Below are 19446 nucleotides of genomic sequence, written 5' to 3'. Positions count from 1 at the left end.
TTCCAATTCAGATTGTTATCGCAGCAATGCTTCTCCATCAAATCGTTCCACCAGGTGTTTGCTAACTGCTGCTGCTGCTAGTCTGGAGGAGCTGAGTGGAGAAGACACCAGGGAGGCAGAAACGAAGAACCGATCCAGGATGCCAGAATACAGTACAAACATGTAATTTCATTCCCATTAAAAACAACTGAAGTGTTTGTTTGTAGCTTGAATCAAAGCAGAAGTTCAGAGATACTTTTGAAAGGCATTTTATACCGACTTGTTTAACCGCTGACACATCAGACTGTTGTTTTCTGCAAATCACATTGTAATCTAGAGAATTTAAGCTGTTTGGAAAGAATCCACTTAATTTAGTTTTCATAACCTTTCACATGTTTATCTGGAGATTCTTACTTATACTTATCTACCAACCCTGAATAGGAGCATCTAATTTATTTACTTTGGATCAACATCATTAGCTTTTTCTTCTCTTGCTCTTTCCTTTGGTCTGTTATTCTGTTTGTATTTCCTTTTAATTCCTGTAAAGCACTTTGTATTGCCTTGTTGCTGAATATGTGCTATATACATAAAATTACCTTTATTTGCAGAATAAGACCCAACCATACTGCAACCAGCATGGTTGAAACAGGTTTTTTGTCAGACCACTAACAGGTCTAAGTGTTATCCCACCGTCTCTCACTAACTTCAGAGGCCTTGCTTCTGTATGAGACCGTGGTCCACGGTTATATGTGGTCCACGGTGCCCACGGTGGCATGGACAAATAACAGTCCATGCCACCGTTATTCGCTTGCATTATGGTTCCTGTGAGTTTTTTTTACAACCCCAATCAAGTAACTGTCTCATAGAGCTGGTTCTCACTGGGAATTCCCATAAGTGAAACATAAGTGGTGTTTAAGTGCTATGACTGACATTGAGCTTTCTGTCCCACTGAGACTGACACAGAAGCAACATTTTAATCATGTTGACAGGAAAAATGCAGAGTGGAGAGAGACACTGCATGCGTCTAATGACCGGAGTCCAATAGACGTATTTAAGTCCACTTTGGTTGAGGCTGTGTTCAAATTGAAGGATTTTAAAAACAAGCTGCAGAAACTGAACTGAAGCTGCGTCGAACCGACAGACACTTCTCACTCTCTTCCTTTGTTTGATGGTAGGTTGCACGACCAGCTACTTACTGGGTAAAGTGAAAGAGACAAACCACTTGAAGGAAATGAAGGAAATAAACGCAAACAGCTTCCAAAGGTGTTGCATTTTCTGATTCTGCAACAGGACGCCACAAGGTGCCTTCACTGTGCTTTCCTGAAACTCTGCTTTTACGAATGCTTCAAAAGCTTGAACATGAACTAAAGCTAAAATAAAACAAATCCCTTTTTAAAAAAAAATCCTTTAAGAAGCTGGCAACACTTTACATAAATATTAGCCTTATTCCACTTGAACAAATATGAGTTTACACTTAAAAGCCTTTCTTTGCATCAGCTAAAGACAAAAGAAAGTAGGGTTACAATGGCCACTCCAAAACACAGACTTTATTGTTTGTCAGTATCTAATTTGGTGGTGTGTTTAGGGACAGAGTCCATTTGGAAGTCCAGTTTGTGCCCATGCTTGTTGATGCATCATAATGTATCTTCAGTCACATTCCAGGTGCCATTTCTTTCCTAATGATGGCGTCTATTTTGTAAAGCGCACCGCTCCTTCTTCCTGCAGCGCAACACGTGGAAACAAGCTGCTACTAACTAGCCCTGCAGGGATGATGTGGTATCCAAATAAGGCATAAAAACAACTTGAAAAATGTGCATTTCCTGTCAAAATGCAGTGTGAATCCTGTAATTGGAATTAGCGTATGGTAACAGACTGCACAGGCCTTTGTCGGCTGTCCTAGAGTCAGAAACTAACCCTAAATCAGTCAAGCAGCAGATTTCATCTCAGACTCAGAGGAAACCGGTTAGCATAGTGGGATTTATAAATAATCTGGACTGAAACTTGTTTAAGAGCTCAAACTGTTTGGGAAGATCTGAAAGCTTCCCAAGCAGCTTTAACATAAAGTTTAAGGTTTTCAGGAACTTTAACTTTTTTTAAAAAGTACTTAAAAAGGCCTACAAGCTGATTAACTCCTTTAGCGGCTGAAAAACTTCTAGAGAAGGGCTTACTTGTCGATAAACATTTAGGTTATAACAAACATCTTTAAAACAAGAGGATGTGAGGTGTAGTTCCAGTAGCTTCAGCGTATTTGTGTGTTTCTACAGTAGAGCCGTGTTCATTGGGATCTGCTTGATGCTTTGAATCTCTAGTTTAAGAAAACTTTCTCCCGTTGTCTCAAAATACAAATTGGATGACTAGGAGTTCGCTTTTAAATTGTGATCTCAGCTCCAAAATGCAAGTGTCCTCGCAAAGGCACTCGTGTAAGTGTATCTGCGTGTGTGTGTGTGTGTGTGCGGATCGGTAATTGAATCAGTGGCTCTCGGTGCCACATTTCTGCCATTTGTCTCCCTTGGAAACAGGAGAGAGAGACATAAAACCCCCGAGCAAACAAGGGGGACATCTGGACCTGTCTCTTCCTCTCTCCTCCTTTCCTCCCCCGCTGCTCCTCCCTCTGACTTGCTCCTCTCTTTTTATCCTGTTCTCGCTGCGCTCTGTCACTCTCTGGGGGCTATCAATCACAGTTGCGATGACTGGGCGTGCGGCTGGCCTGTAGGTGGTCACGCCGACGGCAGATGGCTCTTTATCGCTGGAGCCCTGGCCTCTCCATGACAACCGCAGAGAGCAGGAAGTGACACATCCAGCCGAGTGGAGAGAGATTCATCTGGACAGGAGAAACACGCACACACACACACGCCACACACACACGCCTATATTCCTATTTTTGTGGTGACCCAAGCTGAGCAAATTGCCTTTGCGGTCCCTTTACATTAACCTCTCCTGCTGAAGCTGAATATTAAATCATATTTAATAACCATAAAATGAAATAAAGGTTTTATTTAAATATCAAGGGTACATTGTTTGGGTCTCCACCAAACTGTAGCTGGATCCAGGTTAACAGGACACACAAATGTTGCTATAAACACAAACTCATGGTGGAAGAAAAACGGCAAATATACGTATAAAAACAAGGCAGTATTAGGAACTAATTTTGTGGTGGAATTTTATATATATATTTAAAGGGTATAGTTGGTTTTACTCTCTCCCCTGATCTTTGCAGCTCCTCCAGAGTCACCTCCAGAGATAAGATGAGTTGAACTGGAATGAAACAAAGTGAGATCTTTCCATAGCATTTTTATATCACTGTATGTGGAAAACCAGCAATCAAGACACATTTTTGCCACTTTTTTGTAAAACAAAAAAAGAAAAAAAAGAAGAAGGTTTTATAACTTAACTGATTAGGTTGTAAAAGCACAATTTATGAAACAAAGAGAAAAGCAAAAGTGTAGAATTGAAACACCGCGATGGGTTCAAATTTTTTATTCAGATTTTTCCAGGCAGAAAATCCTATTTGCTTTCAATTTTAAAATTCTCCATTCATCTTATTGCCAATGTATTTATTTTAAGTATATATGTGTGCGATCAGTCCGGAGCACAATATGACGCAGTGCCTCTCCTCGAAAGTGATATCTGGATTATCATCAGCGCTGCAGCTTATTGTTGCACAATAAGGCTGGATATTCACTAATCTGAGCTCATTAATTTACAAGTCAGCTGGCAGAGCAGAGCCTGGCAGAACGCTCTGAAGTGGTGAGCAGTCAAGAAAGACAGAGCATGTTGACAGAGCTGCTGCAGACTCATCCAACAATCCCTGCTTAACAATGTGCTTCGTCTGACTTTGTGCATAATCAATATAAATGTTGGAAATGATTTTATTCTTCCAATAAAAAGATTATTGCAGTGGTGTTACAATTTGCATTTTCACATGCAGCAACCCAACAAAGGCAGACAGAAAGCTGGTAAATCAGACTTTGCTCTGCAGATTCCTGGAAGGAGAAATGAGGGTAGGAGACGAGAATGCATGCTGTGTTTGGGTGTGTACGTGCGTGGGCGTGCGTGTGTGTGTGTGTGTGTGTGGGTGTGTGCGTGTGTGCGGTATGGGGCGGCTGGTAGATTTCACGTCCCACTTCCTCCTGCAAGGCGATCAGGTCAGACGTCTGTCACACACAAACACACACACACTCCGAGTCTCTACTGCCTGCGCTCAGACACTTTACATTTCTCCATCTATGTGAGGAGACCCGATTGACATATTTAGTCCAGTCTGTTAATTTCGTCTTTCATTACTTTTACTAATTCGCGCAGAAATAGGAGAAAGAAAAAAAGAAACATTGTTCAAGTTAAAACCACCTGGACGTAAAATACTGAACTTGTGAACCAGTTTTTGTTTTCTGTTATTAAAGACACATTTGGGGAGTAAACTCAATGCATTAGTTTCAAACTGGTTGTTGTGTGGCATATTAGGCAGAAATGGATCAGTATCGACCCATTTAATAACACACACGCACACACACACACACACACACACACACACACACACACACACACACACACACACACACTATGAGGTTTGCCTGTCAGTTTGTTGGTTGTCAGCAGCTCCAGTGGGAGAAATGCCATCTCTGACAGCCTGGATGGACTGCTACATACATGTCCACACGCGCGCGCACACACACACACACACACCTACACACAGAGAGAGAGAGAGCACACTGAGTGATTATTTCCTGGGAAGTTATTTCACCTCAGCTTCACCTTTGGAGTCACTTGCAGCTCCTGTTTCCTGCAGACACGTCATAAATAAAAACAACATCAGCACCAGACCAGATCACTTGGTTTTATTCAAACTGGGCGTCTGTCTTCACTCAGGCTTGCTCTAAGAATTTTTTTGCTTTTGGGGGAATTTTCTGTGGCTAAATTCATTGTGTTTCATGCCACAGCCGACTTTCCCGTGGCGGTCGTGAGAATTTGAACTTCTGGTGTGCTGGAAAGGTCGTATTATGTAATCCTCCAGGGTTGTACCTTTAAATGTGGCCGAGCGAATCACAGGTGCCGGCGCCTTGACGAGACACAAACTCTGCAAACCTCTGGGGTAAAAACCAAAGCTTGACACCTTTTAAATGACCCACTTGTTGCGATTCTTCAACAATTCAGGTTTCCCAACATCTTAAAGGGGCAGCGCTATTCACTCTTGGTGCGTTCATTCAACACAAATCCTGATTTGAAGAGCCATAAACACCAACAAGGCTTCACAAAGTAATCAGCAACTGGTGTTGACATTTTTTAATCTGAACAATATAGAAAGTGGCCATGTGCAAAGGGATTCACCTGCCGTGGTTCATAATAATCATAGTCTCAAAAAGTATTTGGATTCTTTATTACCAATAAAAATTATGATGAAGTGAAGAAACCTTTATAGCCACAATCGTTTCCTTTATGATGTCCATTACTAATACGACTGAATAATAAAATAACAAAGAAATTTACATAAATGCTACTCCCTTCACCTGCCTGACATGGAGCGGTCTGCCACTGGATGGGTCATACTAGCCTTGCAACAAGTTTATCAACTCATGATTCATATTTTCTACACTCAGGTTATAGTCCACTGTGAGGAAACACCGTGTACCGGCCAGCGGTTGCTCATTGTTATTTTGGTTTGTTTGAGGGTCAAAATCTGTTATATTCCCAAAGAGATGCTAACTGTCCACACAAGGATCCGAAAGAAGTGAATGAAATACCACACCGTTCTCACCGAGCCTTATACCAGAACAAATCAGTCCAGGAAGAATGCAACGTAACGCATCCCAGATTGATTTAAAAAGTTGTGCACCATTTAATCATCAAATTTGGGAAGGTTCCATATTTTAAGGGATGTGTGGGAACTCTAATCATCACAGTTTATGCAAATGCTTTTATTTATGAGCCTTTGAAGACGCCTCTGTGATCTTTCTGTGCAAAAACTGCTGCTGCCTGAGAGAAAAGTAAAGTGGTGTGAAAATTAGTCAGAAAGCTTTACTGAAACTTTGTGTTTTTGCTTTTTCTCCCCCACTATTTTTCTTTTAAATCAGTTCCTCTTATTGGAAATCTCTCATCCTCTGTTCTGGGTGAGCTTCACACAGGAAGGTCATGGATGGTGCGTGGCCTCCGACCTCCACGCCCTGTCTGAACAGTCATAGCTGGATGTGTAAACAGATGCCCAAAGCAAACATGGAAGTTTAGAGGGTTCACACAATCATTTTTGCGTAAACTTCTCTGATGTTTTCCAGATTTTTGTTATCTTCAGACAATTAAGATCCACTTTTGTGCTTGGCTCTTCCTGAGCTACCCGTTATAGCCTTTACACAGAAAACTTTATTTAAAAAGACGGATGAGTTTCTGGTAAATATGTGTGTCAGGCTTCAAATGGCCAGCGAAACTTTCACTTTGAGGCCTGACATGCAGGTTGATGTGTCAAAATCAGTTATTTTTTTTTTTATAATTTTGTCAGATTTGAGCTTCAAATTTAACTGGAATCAAAAGCAGCTTAGGCTAGACTTCTAGTTTTATTGGCTATTAAGCCATATGTTGGTAAATTTTGCAATACCTGCAGCCGCAATAGCTCAATAATTTACACTTTTCTGATACCAATAGACAATAAAGCCAAGCAGACATTTTTAGCTGCTAGAGGGAAAACAGTGTTTTATTTCCTCATCACAAACAAACTTTTACTCCCTTTCCCTGTCATGCAGAAAACGTATTTGGATAACGGATGGTTTGGAACAAATGCAAATTTGCGAGCTCGTCCGTAACATTTATCCTTCTTAACCCAGCGTTATATGGAGCTCTTCTGTGACAGTGTTTTCTAATATAACATTGAAGATGATCACAGACTTTAGCACAAATCGCGATTAACTTGGAGAAACCGCTTCGGTTTAAGTATGAGGATAAAACCCCTGTGACCAGACCTGAAGATCAAACTCCAATCTGATGGGAATCAGGACAAAAAGCAACAGCAATATCACTTATTTACTGAGAGCCAATAAGTAAATGTACATAAAAATTAGAAAAGTGTTTAAAATTTTCTAACGTTGGTTGGCCCTTCCCGACTACCGTACTGTAAGCTGAACACCTTCGTCAACACATTTGGACTTTAATTATTAAACTTTTAATACCATTTACAGTAACGGCTAGTTTTAAGCTAATCCGCTCCATTGTGTTTTTCAGGCTAGGTTTAATATATTCTACTCTGAACATATTTTAATTCAGTACCCTAAAACTGACGTAAGCCATATTTTCAAGCCATTTGTGGTAAAGATGCGTCAAATTATTAAATATAAAGCCGTTTTGTTATGATATACCTCCCTATTTCCGTTAAATAAGCAAAGATATTAACATTTAAGGCTCAAAATATTTTCCAACACAATAACTTATTCTGTGAATATTTGAGGGATCTTAAAAGCCTGAAAGCAGACTTTTTATGACCCCGCAGAAACATAAAATTTATTGAAATTTATTCACAGTGGCTCTCAAAAGTGGTCCCCACCCTGTAGAAGTGCCAGCTTTGTGTAAAAAATTTAACTAAATAATAAAAAAACAAATTCCACACGTGCAACGACAATTATTCTGCACAATTCAACTGGAAAACACATCAGTAAGGCAGGGGGGAAAAAACAAGATGCAACTGCCATGTTGGACAGCCTTAAATAATTGCTGAACCCCATTTTGTTTTCTTTCCAACATGCATGTATACGCCATGCATTTCGCTCAGGTCTGTTTGCTGTAAATAATGAGACAAAGGCAGCGAGTTGGTTTCCTAGGCGAATATCATGATTCACTTTTATTAAAAGCATCATAGCTACAATTCATCATACATGATGTCTCAAAAAAAAGAAAAAAAAAAAGAAAAAAAATTACACAAACCAAAAAAGAAATAAGGAAAAACAAAACAAAAAAAAAACATTTACATGGTATGTCTGTAAACTTCAAGGCTAGATAAGAATTTTGAGGTAATGCTCTTCAGCTTGCTGGCTAAAAGTAACAAAATGTCCTTTGTTTTCAAGAAAAGTAGCTAAGTAATAAAGGTACCTGATTAACTTTACTCTTTAACACCAGTGCATCAACAGGAAAAGAGTGAGACAAAAAAATTGATTGCAGTACTTATTTTGTCCTCATTTACAGTTTGCTTCTCTACTCATACGACACTTGTGGTTATTCATAGGGTGAGCGTGTTGGGAGAGTGATGTTGGAACATTCAAAAGCTGCCTCGGTTATTGCTGTCTCAGCGTTAGAGAGGAGAACGAGGACCTTTGTGACGGTGGGAGGGGGGGGGGGGGTGGCGTGGGTGGAGGAGGGGGGAGGGGGACTCACTTCTCTCCCTGGCCACAGCGCTTGTTGTTTTTAAAATGTACTTTTAAATATTGGAACCACTTGCAGCACTTTATTCTTCTCAGACACTAGAACTGGCCTTTGAGGGTTTTTGGGGGGTTGGGGGGGGGAATAAATTAAGCACCACTCGTGCTTTCAAGTACTTAGAAACTTAACTTAGCGAGCAGAGTTGAACTACATGTAGAAACTTTGAGAAGTCCTGTCTCAGTCCTGTGTTTGTGGCCAGGCCTGGTGTCAGTGTGTGTGACTAAAGCAAACAGTCTTTACAGAAGGAGATCGCCACGGGGGAGCAGCACTTGGTCTGGAACTACCGGGATGTGGAGGAAGATTAAAACTACATTTCGACGGGGCAGCCACCGGGAAATAACGCAACGACCTCTTTAACGAATCGACCTGAAACGCTGCATCCCCGCTTGGACTGCCGCTCCAAGTTCATTCACGAAGGCCCCCCCTTCTGAACAGGGTCGGTGGCGGCTGGGCTTTGGCAGCATGAAGCGGACCAATCAGAAGGCCTGACCGGCGGCAGGACCCAGCCCGCCCGGCAACCCCGGAAACGACAAACAAAACAAAACAAACAAAAAAAAAAGAAAACAAAGCAGCCGCCTCCAAAAGGAGAGAGACACCAATCGGATGTGGCAGTAGGAAAGACTCCAGACTGGTTTTCAGTGTGGGACTGGGTTTAACAGTATCGATTCAGCGTGCAGACAAACAGTCAAAATGAGGAAAAAGGGAAAAAAAACAAAAAAAAAACAACAGGAGAAAGTCACATGACCTACGAGGGGTTAGTGTGTAGTGGTAGCCTCCTGAACGTGTGTGCTGCTCTTCATCAAGTATACGTCTGGATGGTGGAGAGTCTGGTTTGATTTCCTCATCAGTGTCTACCTGGTCTGATATGTGAGAACTTAAACAATGTCTGCTCTAAAACAGAGCGTCTCTATCGATTCATTTTGCAGCAGCTTTATCAGACAGACAGCAGGATGAGCTGTAATGCTGTTTTTCTTACTTTTCTTTTTTCTTTTTTGAGAACTGACGTCAGAAGAAGCAGCAGGAGCTTCTTCTTCTGGTTTGGATGAGACGCTGCCGGCAACAACATATCAGTCCAGACAAAAGGAAAGAGAGGCATAAATGACTCGAGAGCTGAAAGCAGCAACAATATTAATTAGAATAATAGTACTATTGGAAACATGTGAAGTCCTATTTTGTGGAAAAAAGAAAACAAAAAAACAAAACAAAAACAAACAAGAGGTGGGTGCAGAGTTGACGGCGCGCACCGACTGGAGAGGAGGAAACAGTCTTTGAAGGAGAGCCGAGCTCGGCTGAGGATTTTTCCCTGACTAGACTATCGATCAGAGAGATTTAACTTAATACAAACACATCTCGTCCTCTCTGACGCATAGTAAATACACCTGGTTAAACGACAAAAACGAGAAATAGAAAACGTCAACAAAAGGTCAAAGGAAAAACAAAATGTTTGTAATAGTTTGGATATTTCTGTTGGAGGCGTGAAAACGTGCAACAGAGGGAGGAAGTGTTCAAGGCCAGTCAGTTTTTTTTTTTTTACGTTTTCTTGCTTCAGTCACTCGTTCCGTTCTGGGGAGACGCCGCAGACTCCTCCGGCATTCCTCCGCCCGTCGCTCCTTCCTCTTTCTGCTCCGCCGAGTCCGTCTCCTCTCCCTCCTCCTCTTCCTCTTCCTCCTCGTCGTCCGCAGCCTTCCTGTCGTCCCTCTTCTCCCCCTCGGCGTCTCTCGGCGGGTTCGGGGTGGAGGCGCTGTCGCCCATCGCCCCGGCCATGGCGCTCTGCAGCTCGGCGAGGGAGGCGGTGGGGAAGCCGGGCAGGCTGAGGCCGGCCAGGCCCGGTGGGAGGAACATGGAGGGGTAGAGGAGGCTGGGCGCCATGGTGGACAGCAGGAAAGGGTTGAACGCCAGGGAGTTGGCCGACATACCGGCGGCGGCCAGCAGGGCGGCTGTGTCCCCGTTGATGGAAACCTCTGCTGGAGCCTCGGCGGCTGCCATCTTGGCAGCGCCGGACGCATCGCCGACAGGTTTCTCATTTTTTTCAACCTCTTCCTCCATCTTCCTCTTCTTGGTCTTTTTCGCTCCCTCCTCCTCTCCCTCCGCCTCCTCCTCTTCATCATCTTCCTCTCCCATCTCGTCTCCGTCTTCTCTCGCCTCCTTCTCCCTCTTTGCCGTCTCCTCCCCGTTGCCTCCGTCTCCCTCCAGCGTCCCGTTGGTGTTTCCAGAAGCGGCGTTGGAAGCGGCGGTGGCAGCGGCGGCGGCCGCCAGGTTACCTCCAAATATTCCTCCAAGGCTGAACATGTTGGGAATGGCGGCGGCCATGTTGGGCAACCCTCCCATGCCGGGTATCATGAGGGGCAGCATGGAGGCGGCGGCGGCGTTGGCGGCGGACTGTTTGGGGTCAGCAGGTGGCGGGAAGGCCATCAGACCAGCAGCCAACTGGAGCGACTGAAGGCTCTGGAGAGACGACAGGTCCATCCCTCCGAACAGGCTGCTGAGCAGCAGCGGGTTGATTCCCCCTGCGGGACACAAGAGGAGTTAAACTGAGCCCAGATCAGATCCGTCTCCATCTGGAGCAGAGCTGTACCTGCAGAGGAAGCGGCTGACGCCAGCGACGCCTGGGCAGCCTGCGCTGCCGCTGCGGCCTGAGCGGCAGCCGCTGCCTTCACTATCTCCGATTTGGGTCGCCTCCCTCGACGACGAACGCCTTCCTCTCTGACAACAGGGCCGGTCAAAAGGCGGTCAAACATGGCTTCTGGGAGGAAACCCTGAGAGGAGGAGGTTTGTGGTTAGAAGGCGACTTGAGGGAAACCGCAGTAGAGTCGATACAGAGGAGACACTCACCGACTGTTTGACGATGTCTGTCCAATCAGGAGCGATGGAGAACTCCGGGTTCTCCAATAACCACCTGGGGAGCTCCTTCATTGGTGGAGCCATGGCCCCACCCATCTAAAAACCAGGAAGGAGAAGTGATCAACCAATCGTCACCTTGATGAGGCGTTTGTTCCTCAGAACCCTCTTCTGCTTTATTCTGTCCTTTACAACGTTGGTAACGTTTATCATATTGTTTCTTGAATGCACTACCTAGTAGATTCTTTCTAAAACTTTATGTTGGTTATGTCAACTTAAGTACATTTTAACTGCCTCCAGGAAAAACTAAATTCATAGAACATATAAAAGCTAAACATAAATGGCCCCAAAAGTAACAAATTAATCATAATTTGACTTCTTCGTATTGCTGTATGTTCTCCTGTTGTTTCTGAGACGCGTGTCAAAATGGACGTTTACCTTGCGTCCATTCCGTCTGTTGACCACAGGCACTCTCTCGTCCCCGGTCAACGTGTTTATGTCGATCTTGTTGGGGTTTCGACAGCGATGGCGCTTCTGCTTGGGCTTGGAGAACTGAGATAACAGCAACTCCTCGCTCTTCTAGAAACGAGAACAGAGAGGTGAGGCGTGAAGCACAGCAAAACTAAAGAACAGAAAAACGTCGGTGAAACGATGAATAAATGAGCGTTGTATGAATGAAGAGCGTTTACTGGTGTGAATCCAGTCATGTCCATGGTGTATGTGGGATGCTGTCTCAGCCACTCTCCCAGGTCTTTGCTGGAGACGGGCGTCTCCTCCTCCTCCAGGCTGCCTGAGGCCAGAGAGCGGGCGTTGGGGCTCTGCTCCGGGACGCTGATCGGTCTGTGGGACTGGGGCGCTTCCTGGACCGCCTCCACTCCTGGAACCTTTGTCCCATCGGGATCATCCTGGAAACGACGAGGGATTAGTTTAACACAGCTTGAAGAAACATGAGCACATAAAACATCTTTAAAGGTGACCTAGCATGCTTACTTGAACAGGTTAGGTTAGTTCTATAGGATATCCGAAGCAATTGTTACATTTTCTGCACCATATCAGTGTCAGATAATGAGATTTTAGTCTGGTATTTTGAGCTCCTTTCAAAATGCATTAGGGCTCTGTCTCTTTAAATCCAAATAAGCTGGTGCTTGCTAAGACCCCCAACTCAATGTTTACACTGGCACAAAATGGCTGCAAACAGTTGCACAATTATACAACTGTACATCTTTGAAAAGCAGAAGTAGAGCCTTCTGCGCAACCAACAAGAATGCAAAACAGGCGCATGGTCTATTTTTAGAAGCAGTAGAGACTAGAGATGCACCAATCAGATATTAATATTTGTATCAGTCTTGATATTGAAAAAAGTTAATTCTAGATCAGGTATTGGTGGCAATGTGCCTGACCAATAAGGGCAGATCTACTTAGTCTAGTTCTATACTTTGCGCTGTGACATCATGCTTTCTTATTCATTTTACATTATATTTAGATTACATTCCTAATTAAACTTTCTCAGCCATTTGCAAAGAGGTTTGCTGTAGTTAAATTTAGTCAACTTTTTGTTTTTGACAGTTTCTTTCTTATTTATTTATTTAACTTTGCCTGTGCAATTAATCGTAATTACACAAACTGAACAAATGAAGTTGTGTTGTATTTAGATGTTTGACCAAGCTTGTGAAACTATTATCATGTACAGGTACTGGTTAATGTCTGTGTTAAAAAAATAAATAAATCCAGTCAATCCTGTATCAGATGCTAATCTTTAGATGTCTTTATTGGTATCGGAAGTGACAGAAGACCCAAAATGGAAGTACAAAAACGTGCAAAATGTGAATTAAGCATAATGTGTCCCCTTTAACCGTTGCACGTACCCCGGCTGCTCTCTTGTTGCCCATGAACAGCAGCTCCAGGCCCTCCACATTTTTCCTGCGGCCCCGCCTCCTCTTTGTGATGGGCAGGTCGGCGTCCAACGAACCGTTGGCTCTGTGTCCGGAAGGCGGGACTTGCTGCAGCAAATCCATCTGGGCCTTGAGGGAAGGGTTTGTCATCAAGGCACTGGGGAAGCCGGCCAATGACGGAGAAGCCTTGTAATGGTGGTGCACGCCCTGATGGAAGAGTTTCTGTAAATCACCATGAAACCATCTAGCAGCTGGAGACTGAACAAGGACTTCCTGTGAGCACCTTAGTGAGGTCGATGGCCTGGTTCTGAGACTCTGCGGCGGCGTGGCTTTCCCTGAGCTGAGCCACCATCTCCATCAGGTTCCGCCTCTTCGCCGCTCTCTCTGCCTCGATCTCAATCTTTTTCCTTCTCCTCCTCCTCTGTCGAGGCACCGTCAGGCTCAAAGCGTCGTCCTGAACACAACACTTACGACGCTTAGCAATCGACAGAAGCTACCTGCCAAACTCAGGGTGTCATTTGCATCAGCACTCACATGAACCTGCGGAGAGAGTGTTTTGTCTTCGCTCCCGCTGTACGGCGTGTGGATGCCGGCCATCGTCAGCTCGGCCAGACTCCGCCTCTGCAGCGGGCTCTCGCTCACCATGGCTACGGCGGCTGCGGTTGCCGCGGAGCCGTGACCGGGCAAGAGGTTGCCAGGGAAGTCGAAGACGTGCCGTCTGTTGACGGGCCACTTGCCCTTCAGGACAGCCTCGCAGATGTTGTCCAGCCTGTTGATCATCACGCGGTCCTGGACGTAAAGGAGGGGCGAGTTTGTTTGTTAGGAGGCTTCTGACTGCAGGGAGTAAACATCTTTTAAAAAGTAAACCGTTTTTTAGACAATGCGAACCAATAAGTTCAACTAGAGAGACTCAGTATTGGCTTAATTCATTTAAGCCAGTGGTGTCCACATTTTTTGCCATAAGGGACAAAATCCTTATGCTGGAAGCATGTGTGACCACAAAAATGTTAGATTTCTGTAAAATATAGAAAAAAAGTTTTTGGCCCCGTTTTTATTTTATTTGCTCAATAATGAACTTAAAAAATTTTTATTGAAATGAACATTAAAAACAAAGTTTAGTAGAAAACATTGGTGCAAGACAGATCCACAATTTTCTTTTCTTTTTTTGAGTTAGTTTTTAATCATTTCAGCAGCTTGATTTGTTTTTCAGAAGAAGCCGGTGCATGATTGGGGTTCTCATTACTCCAAAAATGACAACACAAAAACATTGATAATAAATATATGATATTTTTTTTTAATTAATGTATATACAAGATGAAGTTATTTATATGTAAAAATGTTGCAATAAAAGATTTTAAAACAAAGCATAAGATCTGCATCAACCAGCTTTGCTTGCAGGTCGGTGGGGTTGCCCAAAATCCTGCAGAGGGCCACAAATGCCCCTGCAGGTTGACCAATTCTGAAACATTTGAGTTCCATGGCAGCAAAATAATCAACAAGTCTGTGGCGGCTCTTGTTGTCGACGTACCTTAGGCCAGAAAGAGAAGGCGTAGGCACGGTCCTGCAGGGTGTGCAGCGCAGACGTTTCCTGCAGGTCGTCGGGACAGAACTCGTCTCGGGTCTCGTCCCGTACGGACGTGCTCAGAGAAGCGATGCTCTCCTCGTCGAAGTTCTTCTGCCTTGCGCTCGCTGTGAGGAGAGAAACAAAGTCACTTTCCGAAGCCTTCATTTAAAAAAAGATCTTTTAAATTGTTATCAAGGGATCCAAACTCATTTTATTCTCTTTTCTTGGAGCTGATGCTCATTAAGACACTGACGAGTCACAAGGGGAAACACCAGAAATAGGCCTGTAGCTGGGCGTTGGGGTCAGAAGAGAGATGGGGTGGTGGGGGGAAAGAAAAGCAGCAAAATAAAAGCAAATAAAGGATGTTGAAATACCTTCAGCCTGAGAAGACTTCTCCGATTTGTCATCTTCATCCAGCCTCTCCTCCTCCTCTTCCTCTGGGCTTTTCTCGGTTTCGGCAGACTTTGGAGATTTAAGACATTCAGAAGCCTCCTTCTCCTCGCCATCTTCCTCCTCTGCAGTCTTGGGGCCAAGTTGTGCTTCAGCAGAGGATTCTGGGAGCTCAGCGCCAACGTCTTTCTCGTTGCCTAGGTGACATTCAGGGCTTGTGCTGCTCTTCTCTTCTGACATGTCATGATCTTGGTCATTTGTTGTCTGGCTTTCTGGTTTCACTTCATCATCGTCTTTCTCAACCTTTGGCAAAACGTCTTCGGCTTTGACCTTCGTGGGTGAAGCTGCTGCCTCTTCTTTCCCTTCATCAGCATCGTCCTGGTTTCCCTTTTGCTCAAGGGGTTCAGTCTTCATACATGGAATGTTGCTGGAATCTTCCTCCTCCGTTTCCATTTTTACCTCCACTTCTGTTTTCTCTTCTTCCATCTTTACAGCCTTCCCTTCTTCCTCCTCTTTAGCTGTGTCCACGGCCATTTTGGCAGCGGCTGCGGCACTCTCCAGCTCTGCAGCAGTGAGAAGTGGCGCAGAGGCCGCTTCTGCCATCCCCATCCCGATTTTGCCGAGTTCTCCAAGAGCGCCGATGCTGACGGCGCCAGGGCCTCGCTGACTGGTGAAGCGCTGGTGGGCCTCCAGGAAGCCCAAGGCGGGGTCATTGAGGATGTGATAATCCGTGCGGCTGACGCCGTGCTTCGAGGCCCCCAGGAGGAGGTCACGGTCGTGGCGCCCGCACTCCCACCACTCGGGCAGGTCCGGAGACGGCTGGCAGAGCTTGAGGCGCTCGGACAGCAGCGGGTGAGGGAGGACCTGCTCTCGGATGCGGCGCAGCAGCTCGATGCGGTACAGGGTGCGAGAGGCGCGCTCCTCGGTGATCGGGTCGATGATCAGAGTCGGGTCTGGGAGTTCTGAGGGAAAAAAAAAAAAAAAAAAAAATCACAAGCTGAGCTTAAGAGACACAAACATAAAATGCTTTGCAAAAATTATTCCCTTTTCCTTTTCACAGTTTGTCATTATAAACACAAATGGCGGCATTTTGGAACAAAGAGGAGCTTAATTATAAATCATAAGGAGAATGATGCAACAATATGTTGGAAATTTCAAAGGGAATTTATATTTACAGAATCAAATTTAGTCTTTACACCTTTTACATCTTTAGATTAATGCTTCCTGACCCACTATTGTGCATAAAAACTAGGGCTGGGACTTTACAGTGTTAAATTTGATTGTTACATAGATTTTAACATATTAAAAATTTCAATTTCTTTGCCACAAGTATTTATTTTTTTCCAGGGGAAACCTTCGCATTTGCTCGTTTCTGATACGCCTGTAAATCTGATGCAGAAGCGACATCTGGAAATGTCATCGTCCACAGCCCACAATTCAAAAGTTAGGTTTAAAAAAAAAAAAAAAAAAAAGCCGCCCAGATGATCAGGAATTTCTGAAATACTTGTTGAATAGCAGATTAAAATCAATAAATATCTTTGTTGTTCATGTACATAAAAGCAATTAATTGCGCTTAATTACAGAACCTGCGATCAACTACTATAAATAAAGTCCCACCACTAATAAAAACACCTCGAGTTCAGTCAGATTGGGTGGAGAGCTTGAATAATATAAAAGTCCTGCCACGGATTCTTATTGAGGTTTTGATCTAGACTTTGACCATTCTAACAAATAAAAATGTTTTGATCTGAACGCTTCTATTGCCGTGTAGAAGCGTCATTCTATACAGCAGGACGCTGCCGTTCTGCTGGAAGCTGAAGTCGTTAGCAGCCTCTAACAGGTTTTCTAACAGGTTTTCCTCCAGGATTTTCCTGGACTTAACTCCATCCATCTTCCTATTAACTGTGACCCGCTTCCCTGTCTCTGCAGAAGACGAGCATCCCGACAGCACAATGCTGCCAACAGTGTTTCATCTTGAGGATCGTGTGTTCATGGTGACGAGAAAGGCATTCGGCATCCTGTCCAAAAAGGTTAATTTTTTAATTCCTTCTCCTTGTGCCGTCTTTAACGTGACTTTACTGGATTTCTTCTTGCTACTCTTCCATAAAGGCCAGAAATCCGAACAACACGCCATGGTAGGTGGACGGTTATGTTGCAGTTGTGCCATGTGCCGTTTTCCATTTTTGGATAATGAAATTAACGTCTTAACTTCTACTCATTTATGCACAAGTCGACTCTTTTTGACACTTCTGAAGAGAAAAAAAGGCATGGCACAAATGTTTCAGATAAACCCAACTTTTCAGTTGTAGTGTGAGAAAAGAGTAAACCAAAACTTGCTAAGCCCGGTGGTTGGGGCGCTCGGCAGTCATTCATCCTGTACTTTTGGGTTAAAAAAATGTTTAAAGTTGTCATAAAATTTTACAATATTACTGATAATTATGTGCTATTAAAAGACTGAAAGATTAATATCTGAGCACCAACTATAAAGTCTTAAAAAAAATGCAAATATTAAAAAAAAAACTTAAATAAATGAGCACTGCTAAGTCCGGTGGCCCGCCAGGTCTACAACACACCAAGGGAAACCCTGAATTATGATCAGTAAAACCTTCGCGGCTCGTTCCTGTTACCTGTCTCGGTCTTGACCTGCATCCTGCACACCCGTTTGCACATGGCAATGAATGAGTAGTAATATTTCTCCAAACTCTCATCTGTTTTTTTGTCCAGCCGGGCAAACGCTCGGAACTGGGTCCAATCAAACTTTTGACGCTGCGTATCAAACACGACTCCAAAGGTGGACACAACACGGTAGAAGTCTGCCTCCTCACGACGCGTCCACCTGAAAAAAAGATAAAAACAAATACCCATAAGGTGTTAATAAGAGCAGAGTCATTTTAAAACTCTATGCAGTGTATCTGTTGAACACGACAGTACCTTTGTCTCCTCTCTCTATAATACAGGGATCCATCAGACATCAGGGAGTTGGCCGTCATCACTGGCGAAGCCTCTGGCAGAAACTGACCACCTTTGGCAAAATAAGCGCTTCCTTTAGCCAAATATGGGCTTCCTTCTGTCATGAACACCCCCGTGCCATCCTGGATGTACGTGGTAGCGCCTCCCGTTTCAGGAACCATGGGGATGGAAGGCAGGAACTCCCTGCGTCGTCGTCGGCGACCGTCGGGTCTGTTGAGTGCCTCCTGACGGAGCTGCTCTCTGCGGTTGGAGCGCTGGTAGGCCGTGATCAGACGGCGAAGCCTGGCCGTCAGGGCCGAGGCCGCTGGCCAATACAGTCGCTCGCTGGAGCCAGAAGCTCCGCCCACTGACGGTACGTTCTGGCCATTTTCACCTGACTTAACTGCAAGGGAAGGAATAAAACTTGATGTATTTAAACTGTTTTCATAAAATCCCCTGATATGCATCTGCTGGGTACAGGCAGCTAATAAAACACTGATATTTTATGTCGGCTTGTATTTTGTTCCAGGTTTGATGGATCTGGCTCCTGTTTGGACAGCTTAGTCCAGTAACTGTAACAAACTGGGACATATGGGACACATAAAGTGACATTTGTGAGCTGTTAAAAAATTGCTAACATTTGCAGGTTTAATGATGTGTTTTGTTGGAAAATGCTGAATTGTTCTGCTGCCAGTTGTTTAGTACCCTGAGGTAATTTATTACAAAAAATTGCTTTTTTTAAAATTTTACTTTAATATTTGTTCTATTAATTAATATTAATTTCTTACTCACAGAGAGACCTTAAAGTTTTCATTTAGGATGAATCCATATTATTTGGCTGCAGAAGCTGATGGCTAGTCTATAAAATCCCTCAAGTTAGGAACTGATTTAGGGTTGGTGCCCATTTCCATTGTAAGCATATTAACCTTCTTAATTAACATTCTCAGTGAATTATATATAAACCAGGCAAACTCAATTACATAGACATGCGACAGTCACACTTATTGCCTTTTATAGGAACACACTGTTTTAGACTAGATGGCAGCGTTGGCCTCTGGCACCAACTAATATGAATTTAAGATGTCAAAACAGTCGTCTACTGCAGGTAAGATATTGACTACTCGTCACCTTTCACCAGAGCCCAACTTCAAAAATCCTAACCCGCCCTTTTAAAAGTGATGAGTCGGAACACATTAAGCAAATCCTTAAAATTTTATAAAATCTTTGGTAAATTTATTGTTTTCTCATCATGATTTCCACTGGTATAAATTACCTTCAGTCTCGCCTTCAACTGCATCATCTTTGTCATCCAGGGGAGAGTTGGTGAAATCGTCCAGGTCGTCTTTAAATGGCATACGTATCGGTTTATACTCTGGATCCTCATCCTCACTAAAGACGTAAAGAAATAACCAAGAAATTAACTTAAAATTTAAACAAGTAGTC

General features: G+C 43.8%; 1 protein-coding gene across 2 annotated transcripts in view; it reads right to left on the bottom strand.

Annotated features, from left to right (window-relative positions):
- Window positions 1-7763: 7763 nt before the first annotated feature.
- Window positions 7764-19446, bottom strand: part of chd7 (chromodomain helicase DNA binding protein 7) — a 100322-nt gene continuing 88639 nt past the window's right edge. For both annotated transcript variants that reach the window (XM_044134120.1, XM_044134121.1), the window contains exons 29-41: window positions 19277-19392; window positions 17986-18406; window positions 17682-17890; window positions 15039-16016; window positions 14629-14789; window positions 13635-13889; window positions 13384-13554; window positions 13074-13307; window positions 11898-12113; window positions 11647-11787; window positions 11203-11307; window positions 10946-11126; window positions 7764-10877 (exon numbers count right to left, since the gene is read on the bottom strand). In XM_044134120.1, the coding sequence (XP_043990055.1) occupies window positions 9916-10877; window positions 10946-11126; window positions 11203-11307; window positions 11647-11787; window positions 11898-12113; window positions 13074-13307; window positions 13384-13554; window positions 13635-13889; window positions 14629-14789; window positions 15039-16016; window positions 17682-17890; window positions 17986-18406; window positions 19277-19392 (4150 nt within the window). In that variant the 3' untranslated portion in view covers window positions 7764-9915. The remainder of the gene's footprint in view (window positions 10878-10945; window positions 11127-11202; window positions 11308-11646; window positions 11788-11897; window positions 12114-13073; window positions 13308-13383; window positions 13555-13634; window positions 13890-14628; window positions 14790-15038; window positions 16017-17681; window positions 17891-17985; window positions 18407-19276; window positions 19393-19446) is intronic.

The sequence above is a fragment of the Gambusia affinis genome, linkage group LG12, assembly GCF_019740435.1.
Source record: "Gambusia affinis linkage group LG12, SWU_Gaff_1.0, whole genome shotgun sequence".
Lineage (NCBI taxonomy): Eukaryota > Metazoa > Chordata > Actinopteri > Cyprinodontiformes > Poeciliidae > Gambusia > Gambusia affinis.
Note: the sequence above shows the minus strand (reverse complement) of the source record. Positions and strands in the feature narration are given on the sequence as shown.